This window comes from Sus scrofa, chromosome 8 (genome assembly GCF_054392235.1).
Source record: "Sus scrofa isolate SSC_HxYL_T2T_F1_AM1 chromosome 8, Sscrofa_HxYL_maternal_Yorkshire_Landrace_v2.0, whole genome shotgun sequence".
Taxonomy (NCBI): Eukaryota; Metazoa; Chordata; class Mammalia; order Artiodactyla; family Suidae; genus Sus; species Sus scrofa.
Window position 1 is genome coordinate 111,377,350 of NC_139390.1, and position 15,555 is coordinate 111,392,904.

Here is a 15,555-nt window from a genome sequence, read left to right on the forward strand (position 1 = left end):
TTCTATTCATGCCGGAGAAGTACAAAAGTAATTCTAGTGGCACATCTTCTGAAGGAAAAAGAAATCTATACTGGAGTTCCCTGGTGGCCTAGCGGTTAAGGATTTGGTGTTGTCACTGCTGTGACCTGAGTTTGATCCCTGGCCCGGGAACTTCTGTAGGCCATGGGCGCAGTCCCCCTGCCCCCCAAAAAAGAAAGAAGAAAAAAAGAAATCTATACATTTTGCAGTAGCTTTGGCATTATCAAGAGTCACTGTCAAGTCGACATGTGCACTGGATTTATAATATATATCTTATCTCAGACACCTGATATTACTTGATATTTAAAGATAAATTATTAATTGTGTGACTCTGAGGGAGAATATATTGAAACACTGCCCCCCAAGGTTTAAATTCTTTGTTATACTAAATACAAATTATTAAGCTGTTAAAAATTTCCCAGTGACAGCTATCAAGATTACACATTGTTTACTTCTGTTGTGTATATTTGAAATAAAAGTATTCTTTTAAATATTTTTTTAAAAAAGAGTTACTCTCATCAAATTGAAACCCTTTAAGAACTGAGACAGTCAAAATCTCTATTGAAATTTCTGTGAATTATTTTATATCTGTTTTCTGAAAGCAGGTATTTGACGTTAAAAAAAAAAGCTGTATTTTTAGAAATTACCAGAACTGTTAGATTTCTTACTCTCTTTGTAGTATTCTAGCTGGTACGGGGATTAATTTAGAAATGTAGTTACCACTGAAGATGTTGTATCTTTGAAGGCAAAGCTTTGTAAGTTGCAACTGACTAATTTAAACTTTCTGGAAGTAGAGTCTGTTTGAAAACTGAGAACTATCTATGTTTAATATATAGATTATTCTGATTTCACTTTCATATTTGACACTTCATTTGTTGAAATGATGACAATAAATGTTAATAAATAGAAAAACAACTCCGGTTTTGAATGAACCAGATTAACCTTGTGGTTGAAATGCAGAATGCAGTTACAGTGTTTGGATTTTTTTGTTTGCTTCCTGTCTCTGCCCTTGGAAGCTTATAGTCTCATTTGTATCTTACAGTAGCTGTGTTTAGTGCATGTTCTATATCCTTAATTTAATAAGAATTCAAATCCTAGGAAATTAGAAAGAAATGTGTAGATTTAAAAGCAGGCTAAGTCTGTCTCTGATATGCTGTAAAACCAATATCATACTAGCTAGGGCCTGGATTGGATGAAATGGGAGGGGAAAATGGAGCAGATAACATTTTGGGGGAAGACAGTTTTCATATTATTAGTAGTTTATTTTTAAAAAAATTGAAATATAGTTGATTTACAATATTGTGTTTCAGATATACAGTAAAGTGATTTAGTTGTACATATATATTTTTTCAGATTCTTTTCCTACATAGGTTATTATAAGATATTTAATATAGTTCACTGCGCTATACAGTAGGTCTTTGTTGTTTGTTTATTTTATATGTAGTGGTTTGTATATGCCAATCCCAAATTCCTTTTCCCTTTGTAACCATTGCTTTTTCCCTCTGGTAACCATAAGTTTGTTTTCCATATCTATAAGTCTGTGGTTTTTTTTTGTAAATTATTTGTATTTTTTTATTTCATATGTAATTAATATCATGTTTATATTTATCTGTCTTACTTCACTCAGTATGATATCTGTAGGTTCATCCATGTTGCTGCAAATAGCAATATTTTATTCTTTTTATGACTAATACTCTGTTGTCTGTATATGTGTATCACATCTTTGTCCATTAATCTCTCAGTGGACGCTTAGGTTGCATCCACGTCTTGATTGTTGTAAATACTGCTGCTGTGAACATTCGAGTGCATTTATCTTTTCAAATGAGTTTTCACCTTTTCTAGATATATGCCCAGGAGTGGGATCCCTGAATCATTTGGTAATTCTATTTTTAGTTTTTTAAGGAACCTCGATACTGTTCTCCATAGTGGCTGCACAAATTTATGTTCCTGCCAACAGTGTAGGAGGGTTTCTTTTTATCCACACCCTCTCCAGCATTTATTGTTGATAGACTTTTTGATAATGGCCATTCTGACTGGTATGAACTGATACCTCATTCTAATATTGATTTGAATTTCTCTAATAAAGAGCAATATTGAGCTTCTTTGCATGTGCCTATTGGCCATCTGTATGTCGTCTTTGGAGAAATATCTATTTAAATCATCTTCCAATTTTTTGATTGGGTTGTCTTTTTCAGTATTGAGTTCTATGTATATTTTGGAAATTAATCCCTTGGAATTTCCCTTGGAAATTATCAGTCACATTGTTTAGAAATATTTTTTCCCATCCTGTATGTTACCTTTTAATTTTGTTTATGGTTTCCTTTGTTGTGCAGAACCTTTTAAGTTTGATTAGGTCCTGTTTGTTTATTTTTGCTTTTATTTCTTTTGCCTTGGGGGAGTAATCTAAGAAAATATTGCTGTGAATTACATCTGAGAATGTTTTACCTATGTTTTATAGTGTTGTGTCTTATATTTACGTCTTTAAACCATTTTGAATTTGTTTTTGTGTATGGTGTAAGGGAATGTTCTAACTTCGTTGTTTTACATGCAGCTGTCCAGTTTTCTCAACACCATGTGCTGAAGAGACTGTCTATTCTCCATTGTATGTTCTTGCCTCTTTTGTTGAAGATTAATTGACCATAGGTGTGTGGGTTTATTTCTGGAACTTTCTGTTCTGTTTGCTTGATCCCTATGTATGTTTTTGTGCCAAAAAATGGTTTTATGTTTCCATATAAATTTTAGGGTTATTTGTTCTAGTTCTGTGAAAAATTTCCTAGGTAATCTAATAGAGATCACATTAAATCTGTAGATTGCTTTGAGTGATATGGCCATTTTAACAGTATTAATTCTTCCAGTCCAAGAGCAGAGGATAACTTTCCATTTTACTTTATCTTTCTGATATTTCATTGTCAGTATAAAGAAATACAACACATTTCTGCATATTAATCTTACATCCTGCTACCTTCCTGAATTCATTTTTTTAGTTCTACTAGTTTTGGTATGGAGTGTTTATGGTTTTCTATGTAGAGTATCATGTTATTTGCATGTAATGATAGTTTACTTCTTCCCTGACAACATGGATACATTTTATTTCATTTTCTTCTCTAATTGCTATGGCTAGGGATTCTATTCCAATTGACTAGAAGTGGTGAGAATGATCATCCTTGTCTTGTTCTAGAATTTAGTGGGAAAGCTTTCAGATTTCTCACCTTGGAATATTATAATGGGTGTGGTTTTGTCATAAATGACATTTATTATGTTAAGATATGTCCCCTCTATACCCTGCTCTTGTGAGAATATGTTGTTGTTGTTGCCTTTTTTTAGGGCCGCACATGCAGCATATGGAAGTTCCCAAGCCAAGAGTTGAATTGAAGCTATAACTGCTGGTCTATGCCACAGCCACAGCAATGAGGAATCTGAACCACATCTGCAACTTACACCACAGCTCATGGCAATCCCAGATTCCTCAACCCACTGAGCGAGGCCATGGATTGAAACTGTATCCTCATGTATACTAGTTGGATTCATTTCTGCTGTGCCAAGTGGGAACTCCTGGTGAGAGTTTTTGTTGTAAATTTATGCTGCATTTTATCAAATGCTTTTTCTGCATCTCTTGAGATGATCATGTGGTTTTTGTCTTTTCTTTTGTGGATATGGTGTGTCACATCGATTGATTGGTGTATGTTGAATCATCCTTGCTATCCGGAATGAATCCAACTTGATCATGGTGTGTAATCCTTTTTATGTGTTGTTAGATTCAGTTTGATAATTTTTTTTGAGGATTTTTGCATCTATATTCATCAAAGATATTGACCTTTTTCTTTTTTTGTGGTATCTTTGTCTGGTTTTGGTGTCAGAGTGATGGTGGCTTCATGGAATGACTTTGCGACTTATTCTTTCCTCTTCGGTCTTTTGGAGGAGTTTGAGAAGAACAGGTATAAGTTCTTGGTGTGTGTGGTAGAATTCCCTAGTGAAGCCATCCAGTCCTAGAGTTTTGTTTACAGGGAATTTTTTTAAAATTATACATTCTATTTCACTTCTGGTGATTGGTCTGTTCAAATTATCAATTTTTTCTTGACTCAGGTTGGCAGGTAGTAAGTATTTAGAAACTTTGTTTCTTCTGGGTTGTCCAATTTGTTGACATATAACTTTTCATAGTATTTTCTTGTGATTTTTGTATTTCTGCAGTGTTGGTTGTTACTTCTCCGTTTTTCTTTCTTTCTTTCTTTTTTTTTTTAATTTGGGTGTTCTCCTTGGTGAGCATGGCTAGAACTTTGTCAATTTTATTTATCCTTTCAAAAAATCGTGTCTTGGTTTTATTTAATTTTTTTTCTATTTTTTTAGGTCTGTATTTTATATATTTCCTCTCTGATCTTTATTATTTCCTTCCTTATGCTAACTTTGAGTTTTGTTTGCTATTTTTCTAATTCTTTTAGATGGTAGTAGGTTTTTATTTGAGGTTTTTTTCCATATTGCTGCGAACTTTCCTCTTAGAACTACTTTTGCTGCATCTCATAGTTTTGTAAGGTTATGTTTTCAATGTTTTTTTATCTCTAGGTGTTTTCTGATTTCCTCTTTGATTTTGTCATTGACCTGTTGGTTAGTAGCATATTGTTTATTCCCCACGTAATCTTTTTTTTTTTCTCTCATTTTTCTTTCTGTGGTTGATTTCTAGTTTCATAACAAGGTGGTCAGAAAAGATTCTTGAAATAATTTCTATCCTCTTAAATTTGCTGAGGCTTGTTTTGTGTCCTAATATGTAGTCTATCCTAGAGAATGTTCCATGCAAACTTGAAAAGAACATGTATTGTTTTTTAATTTTCTTTCTTTCTTTCTTTCTTTTTTTGCCATCCTATAGATATCAGTTAAGTTCAGCTATTCTTTTGTGTCATTTAGGACCTCTGTTGCCCTTTGGATTTTCTTTCTGGAAGATCTGTCAATGTTAGTGGGGTATTAAGTTCTCCTACTATTACTATATTCATGTTAATGTTTCTCTTATGTCTATTAGTGTTTATGTATTTAGATGCTCCTTTATTGGGTGCATATATGTTAACTGGTGTAATAATCCCTCTTCTCTTATTGATCATCTTGTCATTATATCATGTCCTGCTTTGTATTTTTATGTGGCCTTTGTTTTAAAGTCTATTTTGTCAAATATAAGCATTGGTACCACTCCTTTCCTGTTATTTCTGTTAGCATGAAATATCTCTTTTATTTTATTTTATTTTTTTCCCGCTGTACAGCATGGGGATCAAGTTACTCTTACATATATACATTTTTTCTCACCCTTTGTTCTGTTGCAATATGAGTATCTAGACATAGTTCTCAATGCTACTCAGCAGGAACTCCTTGTAAATCTATTCTAAGTTGTATCTGATAACCCCAAGCTCCCGATCCCTCCCACTCCCTCCCTCTCCCGTTGGACAGCCACAAGTCTATTCTCCAAGTCCATGATTTTATTTTCTGTGGAGATGTTCATTTGTGCTATATATTAGATTCTGGGTATAAGTGATATCATATGGTATTTGCCTTTGTCTTTCTGACTCATTTCACTCAGTATGAGAGTCTCTAGTTCCATCCATGTTGCTGCAAATGGCATTATGTCATTCTTTTTTATGAAATATCTTTTTACATCCTCTCACTTTTGATCTTTGTGTGTCTTTTGCCCTAAAGTGGGTCTCTTGTAGCCAGCATATTGCTTATAGGTTCTTATTTTTGTATTCAGTCTGCCACTTTTTTCTTTTGATCAGAGTATTTAATCCATTGACATTTAAAATAATTATCAATAACTATATATTTATTGCCATTTTAAACCTTGTTTTCCACTTGATTTTGTAGTTCTTGTTCCTTTCTTCTTTTTGGTTTTCCTTTTGTGCTTTGATGGCTTTCCTTTGTATTTTTCTTGAGTTCCTTCTTTTTTGTTTTTTCTGAATCCATTGTATGTGTTTGATTTGTGCTTACCCTGGTTTTTAAGTATGTTAACCTATAACTATATCTACTTAGATTGATAGTCATATACCTTCACACACATTCTAAAAATCTACATTTTTTACTCCCCTCTCACACGTTCTATGATTTGGTGTCCTATTTTACATCTTCATATTTTTTTTTTTTTTTGCTGTTTCATGATAGTTATAATTGTGTTTACAATTTTTAAAATTTTTTTAAAAATTCATATACTAGTTTATTTAAGAGATCTTCAGTCCTTTTATATATCTGCCTTTCTTATTGTGTTTCTCCCTTTCCTATAGGTACTTGATTGTTTTCTATTTAGAGAAGACCTTTCAATATTTATTTTAGATTAGTTTTGATATTGCTGTATTCTTTTAGTTTTTGCTTGTCTGAGAAGTTCATAGTTTCTCCTGTTCTAAAGGATAATCTCACTGGGTTGAGTATCCTAGGTTGCAGATTTTTTCCTTTTAGGACTTTGAATATATCATGCCATTCCCTTCTGGCCTGCAAAGTTTCTGCAGAGAAATTTAACTGATAGCTTTATGGGGATTCCCTTGTAGCTGAGTCTTTTTTTTTTTTTTTCTTCAGTCTCTTATTGCCTTTAGAATCCTCTCTTTATTGTTGATTTTTACCATATTAATTATGTTATATCTTGGTGTGGGTCTGTTTGGATGCACCTTGTTTGGGACCCTCTGTGATTCCTATATCTGGATATCTGTTTTCTTCTTTAGTTTGGGGAAGGTTTCAGTTATAAATTCTTCAAACACTTTTTTGATCCTCTTTTCTCTCTCTGAAACCCCTTTTGTGTGTATGTTGGTATGCTTTATATTATTCCATAGATATTGTTCATTCCTTTCATATTTTTTCATTTGTCTTTCTGTCTGCTGTTCTGATTGGGTGATTGCTATTATTTTGTTTTTCAGAGTACTTATTCATTCTCTTGAATTATTTAGTCTGATATTCATCACCTTTAGCTTGGTTTTTTATCTCAGCAATTGTCTAATTTTGATTAGTTCTTCTTTATAGTGTCTAGTTCCTTTTTACAGTGATCTACATTTCTATCAATAATTTTTCTTAATTCCTTTAGTATTTTTATTGCCTCCTTTTTGGACTTGGTGTCTGGTAAACTGGAGAGCTCTGTTTCATTGTTTATTCTTTCAGGGAACTTCTCTTGTTTTAACTAGGAGAAGTTCCTTTGCTTTTCTGCTTTTCTGCTTTTCTTAAATTTCTCTGACTCTATGAATTCAGGAGAAATAATTATCTACTGTTGTCTTAAAGGATTGTTTTTATGTGGGAGCATCCCTGTATAGACTGTGTGAGTCTGATATTTTTGGTGTAAGGGCTAGTTTTGGTGTGGATGCCTGCCGTGTCTTTCCTCAGAGTGCGCTGGCCATTATCTTCTTGATAGGGGTGTGTGTTCAGTATTGTGGTGACCAGAGCCTGCACTGGATGTTAGGTAAGACCTCCTCTTTTTTCTGTGGCTGTCACATCCCTGTCGGGGACAAGGTACTACTCCTTGGTTATTGGAGTAGAACCCCCCAGATCTGGTTCTAAACTGCAATGTGAAGTAGGCAGGACTGGAGCACTCTCACTGGGAAAGGAACCATTGCATATTCCTCCTCAGGGGCTTTCTTTTCGGGAGGTGTGATTCTGTGACACTATGAAGTTCACTGATGCTGATTCCACCCCCCTGGAAGTGTCCCCACTGTGGGACATTTGGGTGGGATATCAGCCCCACCTCTGGTGTGTGCATGCTCCCAAAGCCCACTGCCACCAGAGCCGTGCCCTGCCATGAGCATGCTAACATTAGGATTCATGTGGTGGAACCCTGCCCCATCCTTCAAGCACTGACATTAAAGCTCCTGTGGTGGACTTGTGCTCTGTCCTGTGCACACTAACAATGGCAACCCACATCATACTCCTGTCCCCTTGGCTGTCCCACACAGCCAAATTGAGTCCCCTCCCTAGGTCTGTCTCCTGAAGCCTGAGTTTCAGCACCTAGCCACTGTGCACACTAGCAGGCATGCATCTCAGGCTGGGAAGTGGAGCAGTGTGGCAGCCCTCAGATATGGTGCTTCTCTCCCCTACCTGCCAGCAAGCCAGCACCTCTCTGTCTGTCCTAGTGGACTTCTCAGCAGGCAAAGGAGGCTCCTAGGGCAAGGGAACCTTTGCTCTTTCATAGCTTTCTCCCAGGTGCCCAAGTCCTGTCCCAATTCCTCCTTCCCTTTTTCTCCCTTTCATACTACCTGGATATGTGGGAATCTTTCTTGCAGCTTTGTTTAAGAGATCTTCTGCCAGCTTTCAGTTGTTTTTCTGTGAGAGTTGTTCCACATGTAGATTTATTATTATTATTATTATTATTATTTTTGATCTGTGCCCACAGCATGCAGAAGTTCCCAGGCCAGGAATCAAACCCACGTCACAGCAGCGGCTATGCTGGATCCTTAACCTGCTGTGCCACCAGGGAACTCGATGTAAATGTATTTTCGATGTGTTTGGGGGAAGAGGTGAGCTCCACGTCCTTCTACTCTGCCATCTTGATCTCCCCTCACATGAATAGTTTCTTTAGGATAATAAAAAACTGCATATTCTTGGAGTTCCCACTGTGGCACGGTGGCATAAGGGTCCCATGTTGTCTCTGTGATGGCATGGGTTTGATCTTCAGCCCAGTGCAGTGAGTTAAGGCTCCAGTGTTGCTGCAGCTGTGGCATAGGTCACAGCTGCAGCTTGAATTTGATCCCTAGCCTAGGAATTTCCATATGCCGCAGATATGGAACCAACCAAACAGAAGAGGAAAAAGAAAACCCCCCACCCCCACATATTCTCTAAAGCTGTGTATTCCCATTTGGGCACTCATCTCATTTCTCTCCCCTTTTCTATTTACTTACCTCACTTTTTTTTTTTTTTTTTACTCCCTTGCATCTTTTTGCTTTTATCCTATGAGGAAAGAAGTGAGGGCAGGGAGAAGATGAAGAGAAAGAGGAAGATCCTTTTATTATTAGAATTCCTTCTTAAATCCATGCAACTAGATTTTGCTCATTATTTTCATCCATAGATAGTTAAAACAGAAAGACAGTATTTTGTCTCCATATTCTTTGTCAATGTTTTAGTAGAGAAATATGTTTCCAAATTGAAGGACAAAACTTAGGGACTTTTGTTTCTTCTGATTTCTATACAGCAGGCACAACCCGTATGGCAACACCTGATATTGTTTGCTTCTTATGTCTCAAGGAGCAGGGGTGCAGTGGGGGAAACTTGAAAGGCAAATTGAAGATAAAGATGGATTTGAAGAGAAAAGTTAAGACTTCTTTAGGTTGCATATTACAAATAACTTTTTCTGAATTTATATTTAGCTTTTTAGAGTTTTCAATGTATTTTGTAATAAGTATTTTTTAAAGCCATTTTCTTTTCCGAGAAACAAATTGAATGAAAATGAAGTTCTCTGAAATATCAGGGTCAGAGCTCAGAGGATTATGGACTAGAATTTGGAAGCTACTGGTTAAAATTGTGAAAGTAAACAAGAGTGAAACCAAAGAGACGGTTAGTTCTCAGTGAAAATTTGATCTGAAATGAGCTGAAAGGATTTAGAAAATGTCTGTGTGTGTGTGTAATGAGAGGGGAACATTGGGAGGTCTTAACTGACTTTAACTTGCTCTTGATCTCTTATTTATCAGATCCAGGTGATCGAGAATGACAGAGCCACCAGAGGGGGACAAGTTTATGCCACCAACACTAGAGGCCAGATTCCTCCCCTGGTCACTACAGATTGTGTGATACAAGACCAAGGTATTTATTTTTAGTTATGTTTTTGATTGAGGTCCTAGTATTTTTCACCATTTTTTAAAGCAAATACATTGACACTCTTCAATAATGCTGTCACTGATGGGCATCCCCTTAATTGCTGGTGACAGGAACTAATTTTGCTGTCAATCAATCAAGTATGAAGAAGTTACTGCCCACTGAGTTCTATTTTCTGCTTGAAAAAGTCTGGACAGTTTCTAGTGAGATATACTGCAGTGTATCAGTTTAAGAAAATTTTAAGTTTTTCATTTATGGGGTTAAATTTGTTGATGCTCTCCGTTTGTTTAACTTATTTGCTTCAGTGGCATTCTGGCAGGATGGCATGAGCAGAGCAGTAGAATGAATCCACGCGTCAGCACACCTGGTTATAGCCCCAGTGGCATTTTTTCAGTAGGTCCTTTAACATTTTGGGTTCTCGTTTCCCACTTTTAAACTGGGATAAGGAGAGCCTGAGCTCTGTCTCTACTGACTCTGTCCCATGTCTGTTACCATTTTCATGTTATCTAGCAAGGCTCATCAGATTTGATCTTTCTGGCAAACCTGTTGTTTATGGCGAGGTAAAATATAGCCTGATAAGGCACAATGTCTCAGATTCTGAATATACCATTTTAATGGGTCATATACTCAGTCCTGGAAATACACCATTGGTATACCAGCAAGCATGTTGTCTCACCTCAGTCTTGTCAAGTCCGCCGGTTTCCAGGCAGGGCTCCCTCTCTTTAGTCCATCCTCTGTGCTGCCTTCAGCTCTGGCTTTAGGGAGCAGGCAGTGCAGCGCAGCAGAAACAGCTCTGACTGGGAGCCTCACACATCTGCCCGGGAATCCAGTCTCCCCTCCTTACTGTCCTGGGCTTTGCTCATTTCATTTCCCTGAACCTTGGTGTCTCCCGCTGTAAGATGTGAGGACTAAGACCTTCCCTGCAGGGCCAATGTAAGGATCAGAGGTGACCATGTGTGTGTGCATGTGCTTATATGTCTGTTGGGGGCTTGACATGTAAGAAGGGATTGACCTAAATCACAGATGATGCTATGGGTATAGATATTAAGACACAGTTCAGGAGTTCCCGTCCTGGCGCAGTGGTTAATGAATCTGACTAGGAACCATGAGGTTGCGGGTTCGGTCCCTGCCCTTGCTCAGTGGGTTAACGGTCTGGCGTTGCCGTGAGCGGTGGTGTAGGTTGCAGACGCGGCTCGGATCCTGCGTTGCTGTGGCTCTGGCGTAGGCCAGAGGCTGCAGCTCCGATTGGACCCCTAGCCTGGGAACCTCCAAATGCCGCGGGAGTGGCCCAAAGAAATAGCAAAAAGACAAAAAAAAAAAAAAAAAAAAAAAGACACAGTTCAGGTTACTTCATTTCCTATTCTAGAAATAATTTGTTCCTGACTATTTAGACAGTCATCCAAATTTGTTAGATGAACTCACATTCATCTGGTATGTAAGAGCTTGAGCTATATGAAATTGCAGATTTTCTTCTATTATTATTGACCTACAAAAGTGGCCATTTCATTTCAACCTAGTAGTGTCACCTTCATGTTTTTAATATTTATTTGCTTAAAATTTTAGTTTCAGGATCTTTATAGACCTAAAGGATATTCCTGACCAACTTCACCTTTCCCCTGTTTCCTGCTCTGCTTCTGCCTCAGCCATACCAAGTCCGTCCCCTTCCCCTCATGTCCCTGAGTCTCACTTGGTGCTATTTTCTCTGTAACAGACTGGGATCTTTTTTTGTTCACCATGGTACCCCTGGAAATGCACCTGATATCTAGAATATAATGATTGCCCAATAAACATTTATCAAACAAATCTACTTGGTATATATATATAATGCACGCCTTTTTAATTGGGAAGTTCTTTCCTCTTCCATACTCAATTTAATTTTCTCTTTGAAATCTTCTCTAATTTCTTCCCCTTCAGTGCTTCATTTACACTTCTATCGTAGCCCTTGTTCCATTAATTTTTACTATGGTTTGAGTCTGTCTTTCCCACAAGACTCACATAAGAGAAGGATTGTACTTGTTCATTCATTCATTCGCTTACTCAGCAAATATTTATTCAGTACCTATTAGCAGTGTGGTTAATATTTATTTATTAAGTGCTTGCTAACCATCTAGTCTTCTGAACACTTTATGTGGGTTTATTCATTTAGACCCTCCTGTAACTTAATGAGCTAGGCTTTAAGATCATCCTTATTTTACAGAGTGTGAGAATGAGGCACAGAATGCCAAGGTAACATATCCAAGATACGTAGCTAAAGGGAAGCAAAACTAGAATTTGAACCCCAGCATTCTGATGTGAGAGCCTGCGCTCCTCACCACTCACTTGCTGCCTCTACTCACAAAGAGAAGATAGGGTTCTGTTCTCGGATAAATGCATATCTGGCAGGAAAAAGAGGTAACTAAATATTAATATTAGAACATTACAATATATAGTTTATGATATATAATAGAAGTTATACTAGAAGGATAAAAGGCACATTGCCAGAGTTCTCGTTGTGACTCAGCGATAACAAACCTGGCTAGTATCCATGAGGATGTGGGTTCAATCCCTGGCCTCACTCGGTGGGTTAAGGATCTGATGTTGTCCTGAGCTGCAGTGTAGGTCACAGACATGGCTTGGATCCGGCATTGCTGTGGCTGTGGCATAGGCTGGCAGGTGCAGTTACGATTCCATTCCACCCCTAGCCTGGGAACTTCCATATGCCTCAGCTGCAGCCCTAAAAAGACCAAAAAAAAAAATTGCCATGGAACCTAAACGTGAGGTAACTAACCCAGCCCGTCTTGCTAGATGTGGGGACAGCTAAGCTGAGTCATGAGTGAGCAGGTATAAACTAGAGCAAAAGTGGGGGTGCTTGGAGAGGAAAATGTTGCCAGGCAATGAAGGTGTATAATAAAGTTTGCCATGTCAGTCATTTTCGAGTATACAACCCAGTGGAATTGATTACATTCCCAGTGTTCTATGACCCTCTTGATTATCCATTTCCAGAACTTTCTCATCATCCTACACCGAAACTCTGTCCCCATTGAACAGTGGCTCCTCACCCTGCACTCCAGCAGCCCCTGGTATTTCCTGTTTTACTTTCTGTCTCTATGAATTTATCTATTGTGGATGTCTCATATGAGTGGATTCATGCAATATTTGTCCTTTCGTGTCTGGCTTATTTCATTTAGCATAGTATTTTCCAAGTTCATCCATCTTGTAGTATGTGTCAGAATTGCATTGCTTTTTAGGGCTGAATGATGCTCAGTTTTACGTATATGCCACATTTTGTTTATCCACTCACCTGCTGGAGGACATCTGGGTCTCTTACATCTTTTGACTTCGTGAATGACCACAGCTGTGAACACTGGTGTGCAAGTATCTGTTTGAGTCCCTGCTTTCACTTCTTCTGGGTGTGCACCTAGGAGCGGAACTGCTGGGCCGTATGGTACATGTAGGGAAAGAGCATGAGGGAGGAGTGGGAAGAGAAGGAAGGTCTAGGAGGTGGCAGGGTCCAGATCATCATCATCTCTATGTATCCTGCAGCCCAGCCCCTGGCAGGAAAAGAGAGCTGCTCGTGTGGAGAGAGCCGTGCAGTTGGCGTTGTTACACCCCTTTGCTGTGAAGCTCCATCATCTGGCTCTACTTACTTGCCAATGCTTTCTAGGTTTTTTAGGATGTGGTCCAAGGATGTCAGACATGTAAAGAAATTCACAGACATAAAGAGAGTATAGGAGTTCCCGTTGTGGCTCAGCAGGTAAAGAACCTGAGTAGTATCTATGAGGATGCAAGTTTGATCCTTGGCCTTGCTCAGTGGGTTAAGGATCTGGCATTGCCATAAGCTGAGGTGAAGGTCGCAGATGTGGCTTGAATCTGGCATTGCTATTACTGTGGCATAGGCCAGCAACTGCAGCTCCAATTCGACCCCTAGCCTGGGAACTTCCATATGCTATGGGTGCAGCCCTAAGAACTAAAAAAAAAAAAAAAAAAAAAAAAAGCAGAATATAGAGCCAGAAGAAAGCTTGGACTTCTTTTGCTCTGCTCTCTCACTTTCCAGATGTGAGGGCAGAGAGGCCCAAGGAGATTAAGTGACTTGGCCAAGGCCACACAGCTGGTTAATGGCAGAACCAGTAAAGGAAAGCATCTACTTTAAGAATATCACTCTCCACAGTCACTCACGATGGAGCATAATAATGTGAGAAAAAGAATTTTTACATGTATGTGTAACTGGGTCACCATGTTGTACAGTAGAAAATTGGCAAGAACACTGTAAACCAGCTATAAGGGAAAAAAATAAAAATCATTATTAAAAAAAAAAAAAGAAAGAAAGAAAAAGCATTCCTAGCTCCTGGCAGTTAGGAGATTAAAGCAATAACTGATATTAAAAAAAAAAAAGAGTATCACTTTCTTGCCTTCGGCTGCAGGATCTAATTTAAGACTCAACTTGCCTGTTGGTTCTGTGCTTCTGTTCATCCTACAAGACCTTCTTCAAGCAACGCATTCTTTTTGTGGTCACCTCCTTTCCATGTGACACTCATTGCCTCCCTTCAGCCACTTTTTAGTGGATCTGCCCTCCTGTGATACTCACCAGCCGTGTTGCCATTGTCTGTTTTATTATCATTCTCTCCCACCAGACCTTGGAGTCAGAGGCTTCATTCTCTTTCATCTCTAAGCCCCTAGCATGAGGCTTAGCTTCATAAATATTTGTTGAGTAAGTAATTTATTGAGTGTTTTTCAGTCAGATTATCCCATAAAATTCTTTATTAAGCATATCAAAGAGTTTTGAATCACAAGTACCAAAATTACTGTATTATCTAAACCATACCTCTCATGCCCCACTCTTACATACCTGCTTAAAAACAAATTCTCCATTGCTTTTTAAAAATTTTATTTTTTCTGTGTGTTATCTGCTTGAAACAAGTTTGTTTAGTCATTCGTTTGAGTTCTTCATGAGCTCATTTATATGCATATTTCAGTGTAAAAAATAAGTTCTTTAAAGATAGCAAGTGCTCAATTTCAATATGTTACTGGAAATGTTGACTAGTGAAAATTGAGTTCAATGAAAAATTAAGATACACTTTAAAATATTCAGAAATTCTTATTTCCCAGTCTTTGTAACATTGCTTGATAACGATAATGAGGAAGATTTTGTCTAAGTTATATGAAATAGATGTTAATAAGGGCTCAAGCATATTTACATTTATTACCTAATATTTCTTTTTCTTCTATTTCTGTTGCCCAAGCTCTTGTTTGACCCTGTGTTAGTATTCACCTGACCTCGTACAGCAGTGGAACCATCTACCTGTCTCTGATTTCTTTTACTGTTCCAAGAGGTTATCTAGTACATTGTGAACAGATTAATTTTCTTCAGCTATTTACTTGATCATATTGCTAAAAAAAAAAAAAAAAGTGCCATTATTGCCCATGGGTGAACAGGATTAGTCTTAATACCTCATCTAAAATTCAAGGCCTTCATGACCTGGCCCCATCTTATCTGGGATATTGTAGAGAATTGTGGTAGCTTCTAATACCACCTTTGCCATTGACAAACCCTTTGACTTGGAGAGAACACTTAGCCTGCCAGTGTCTCAGTTTTGTCCTTTGTAAAGTGGGGTCCCAGGGTCTCAGTCTCATAGATGATTATGAGATTAGAATGAATTTACATGTAACGATCTGAGAGCAATGCCTAACCCACTGGCAGTTACTGTTATTATTATGAACCCTGTTGTCAGTACCCCATTCTCCCTTTGCTCAGACCCTCTGCGGAAGAGCCCCAGAGTGGGTTCAGCCTAGAGTCATATTAGTTTGTCA

General features: G+C 37.9%; 1 protein-coding gene across 6 annotated transcripts in view; it reads left to right on the forward strand.

The window, feature by feature from the left end:
- The window catches only part of SEC24D (SEC24 homolog D, COPII coat complex component), a 445,620-nt gene that overhangs the window by 353,394 nt on the left and 76,671 nt on the right, over positions 1–15,555 (forward strand). For all 6 annotated transcript variants that reach the window (XM_084973066.1, XM_084973064.1, XM_084973063.1 and 3 more), the window contains one exon: positions 9,645–9,756. In XM_084973066.1, coding sequence (XP_084829192.1) covers positions 9,645–9,756 — 112 coding nt within the window. The remainder of the gene's footprint in view (positions 1–9,644; positions 9,757–15,555) is intronic.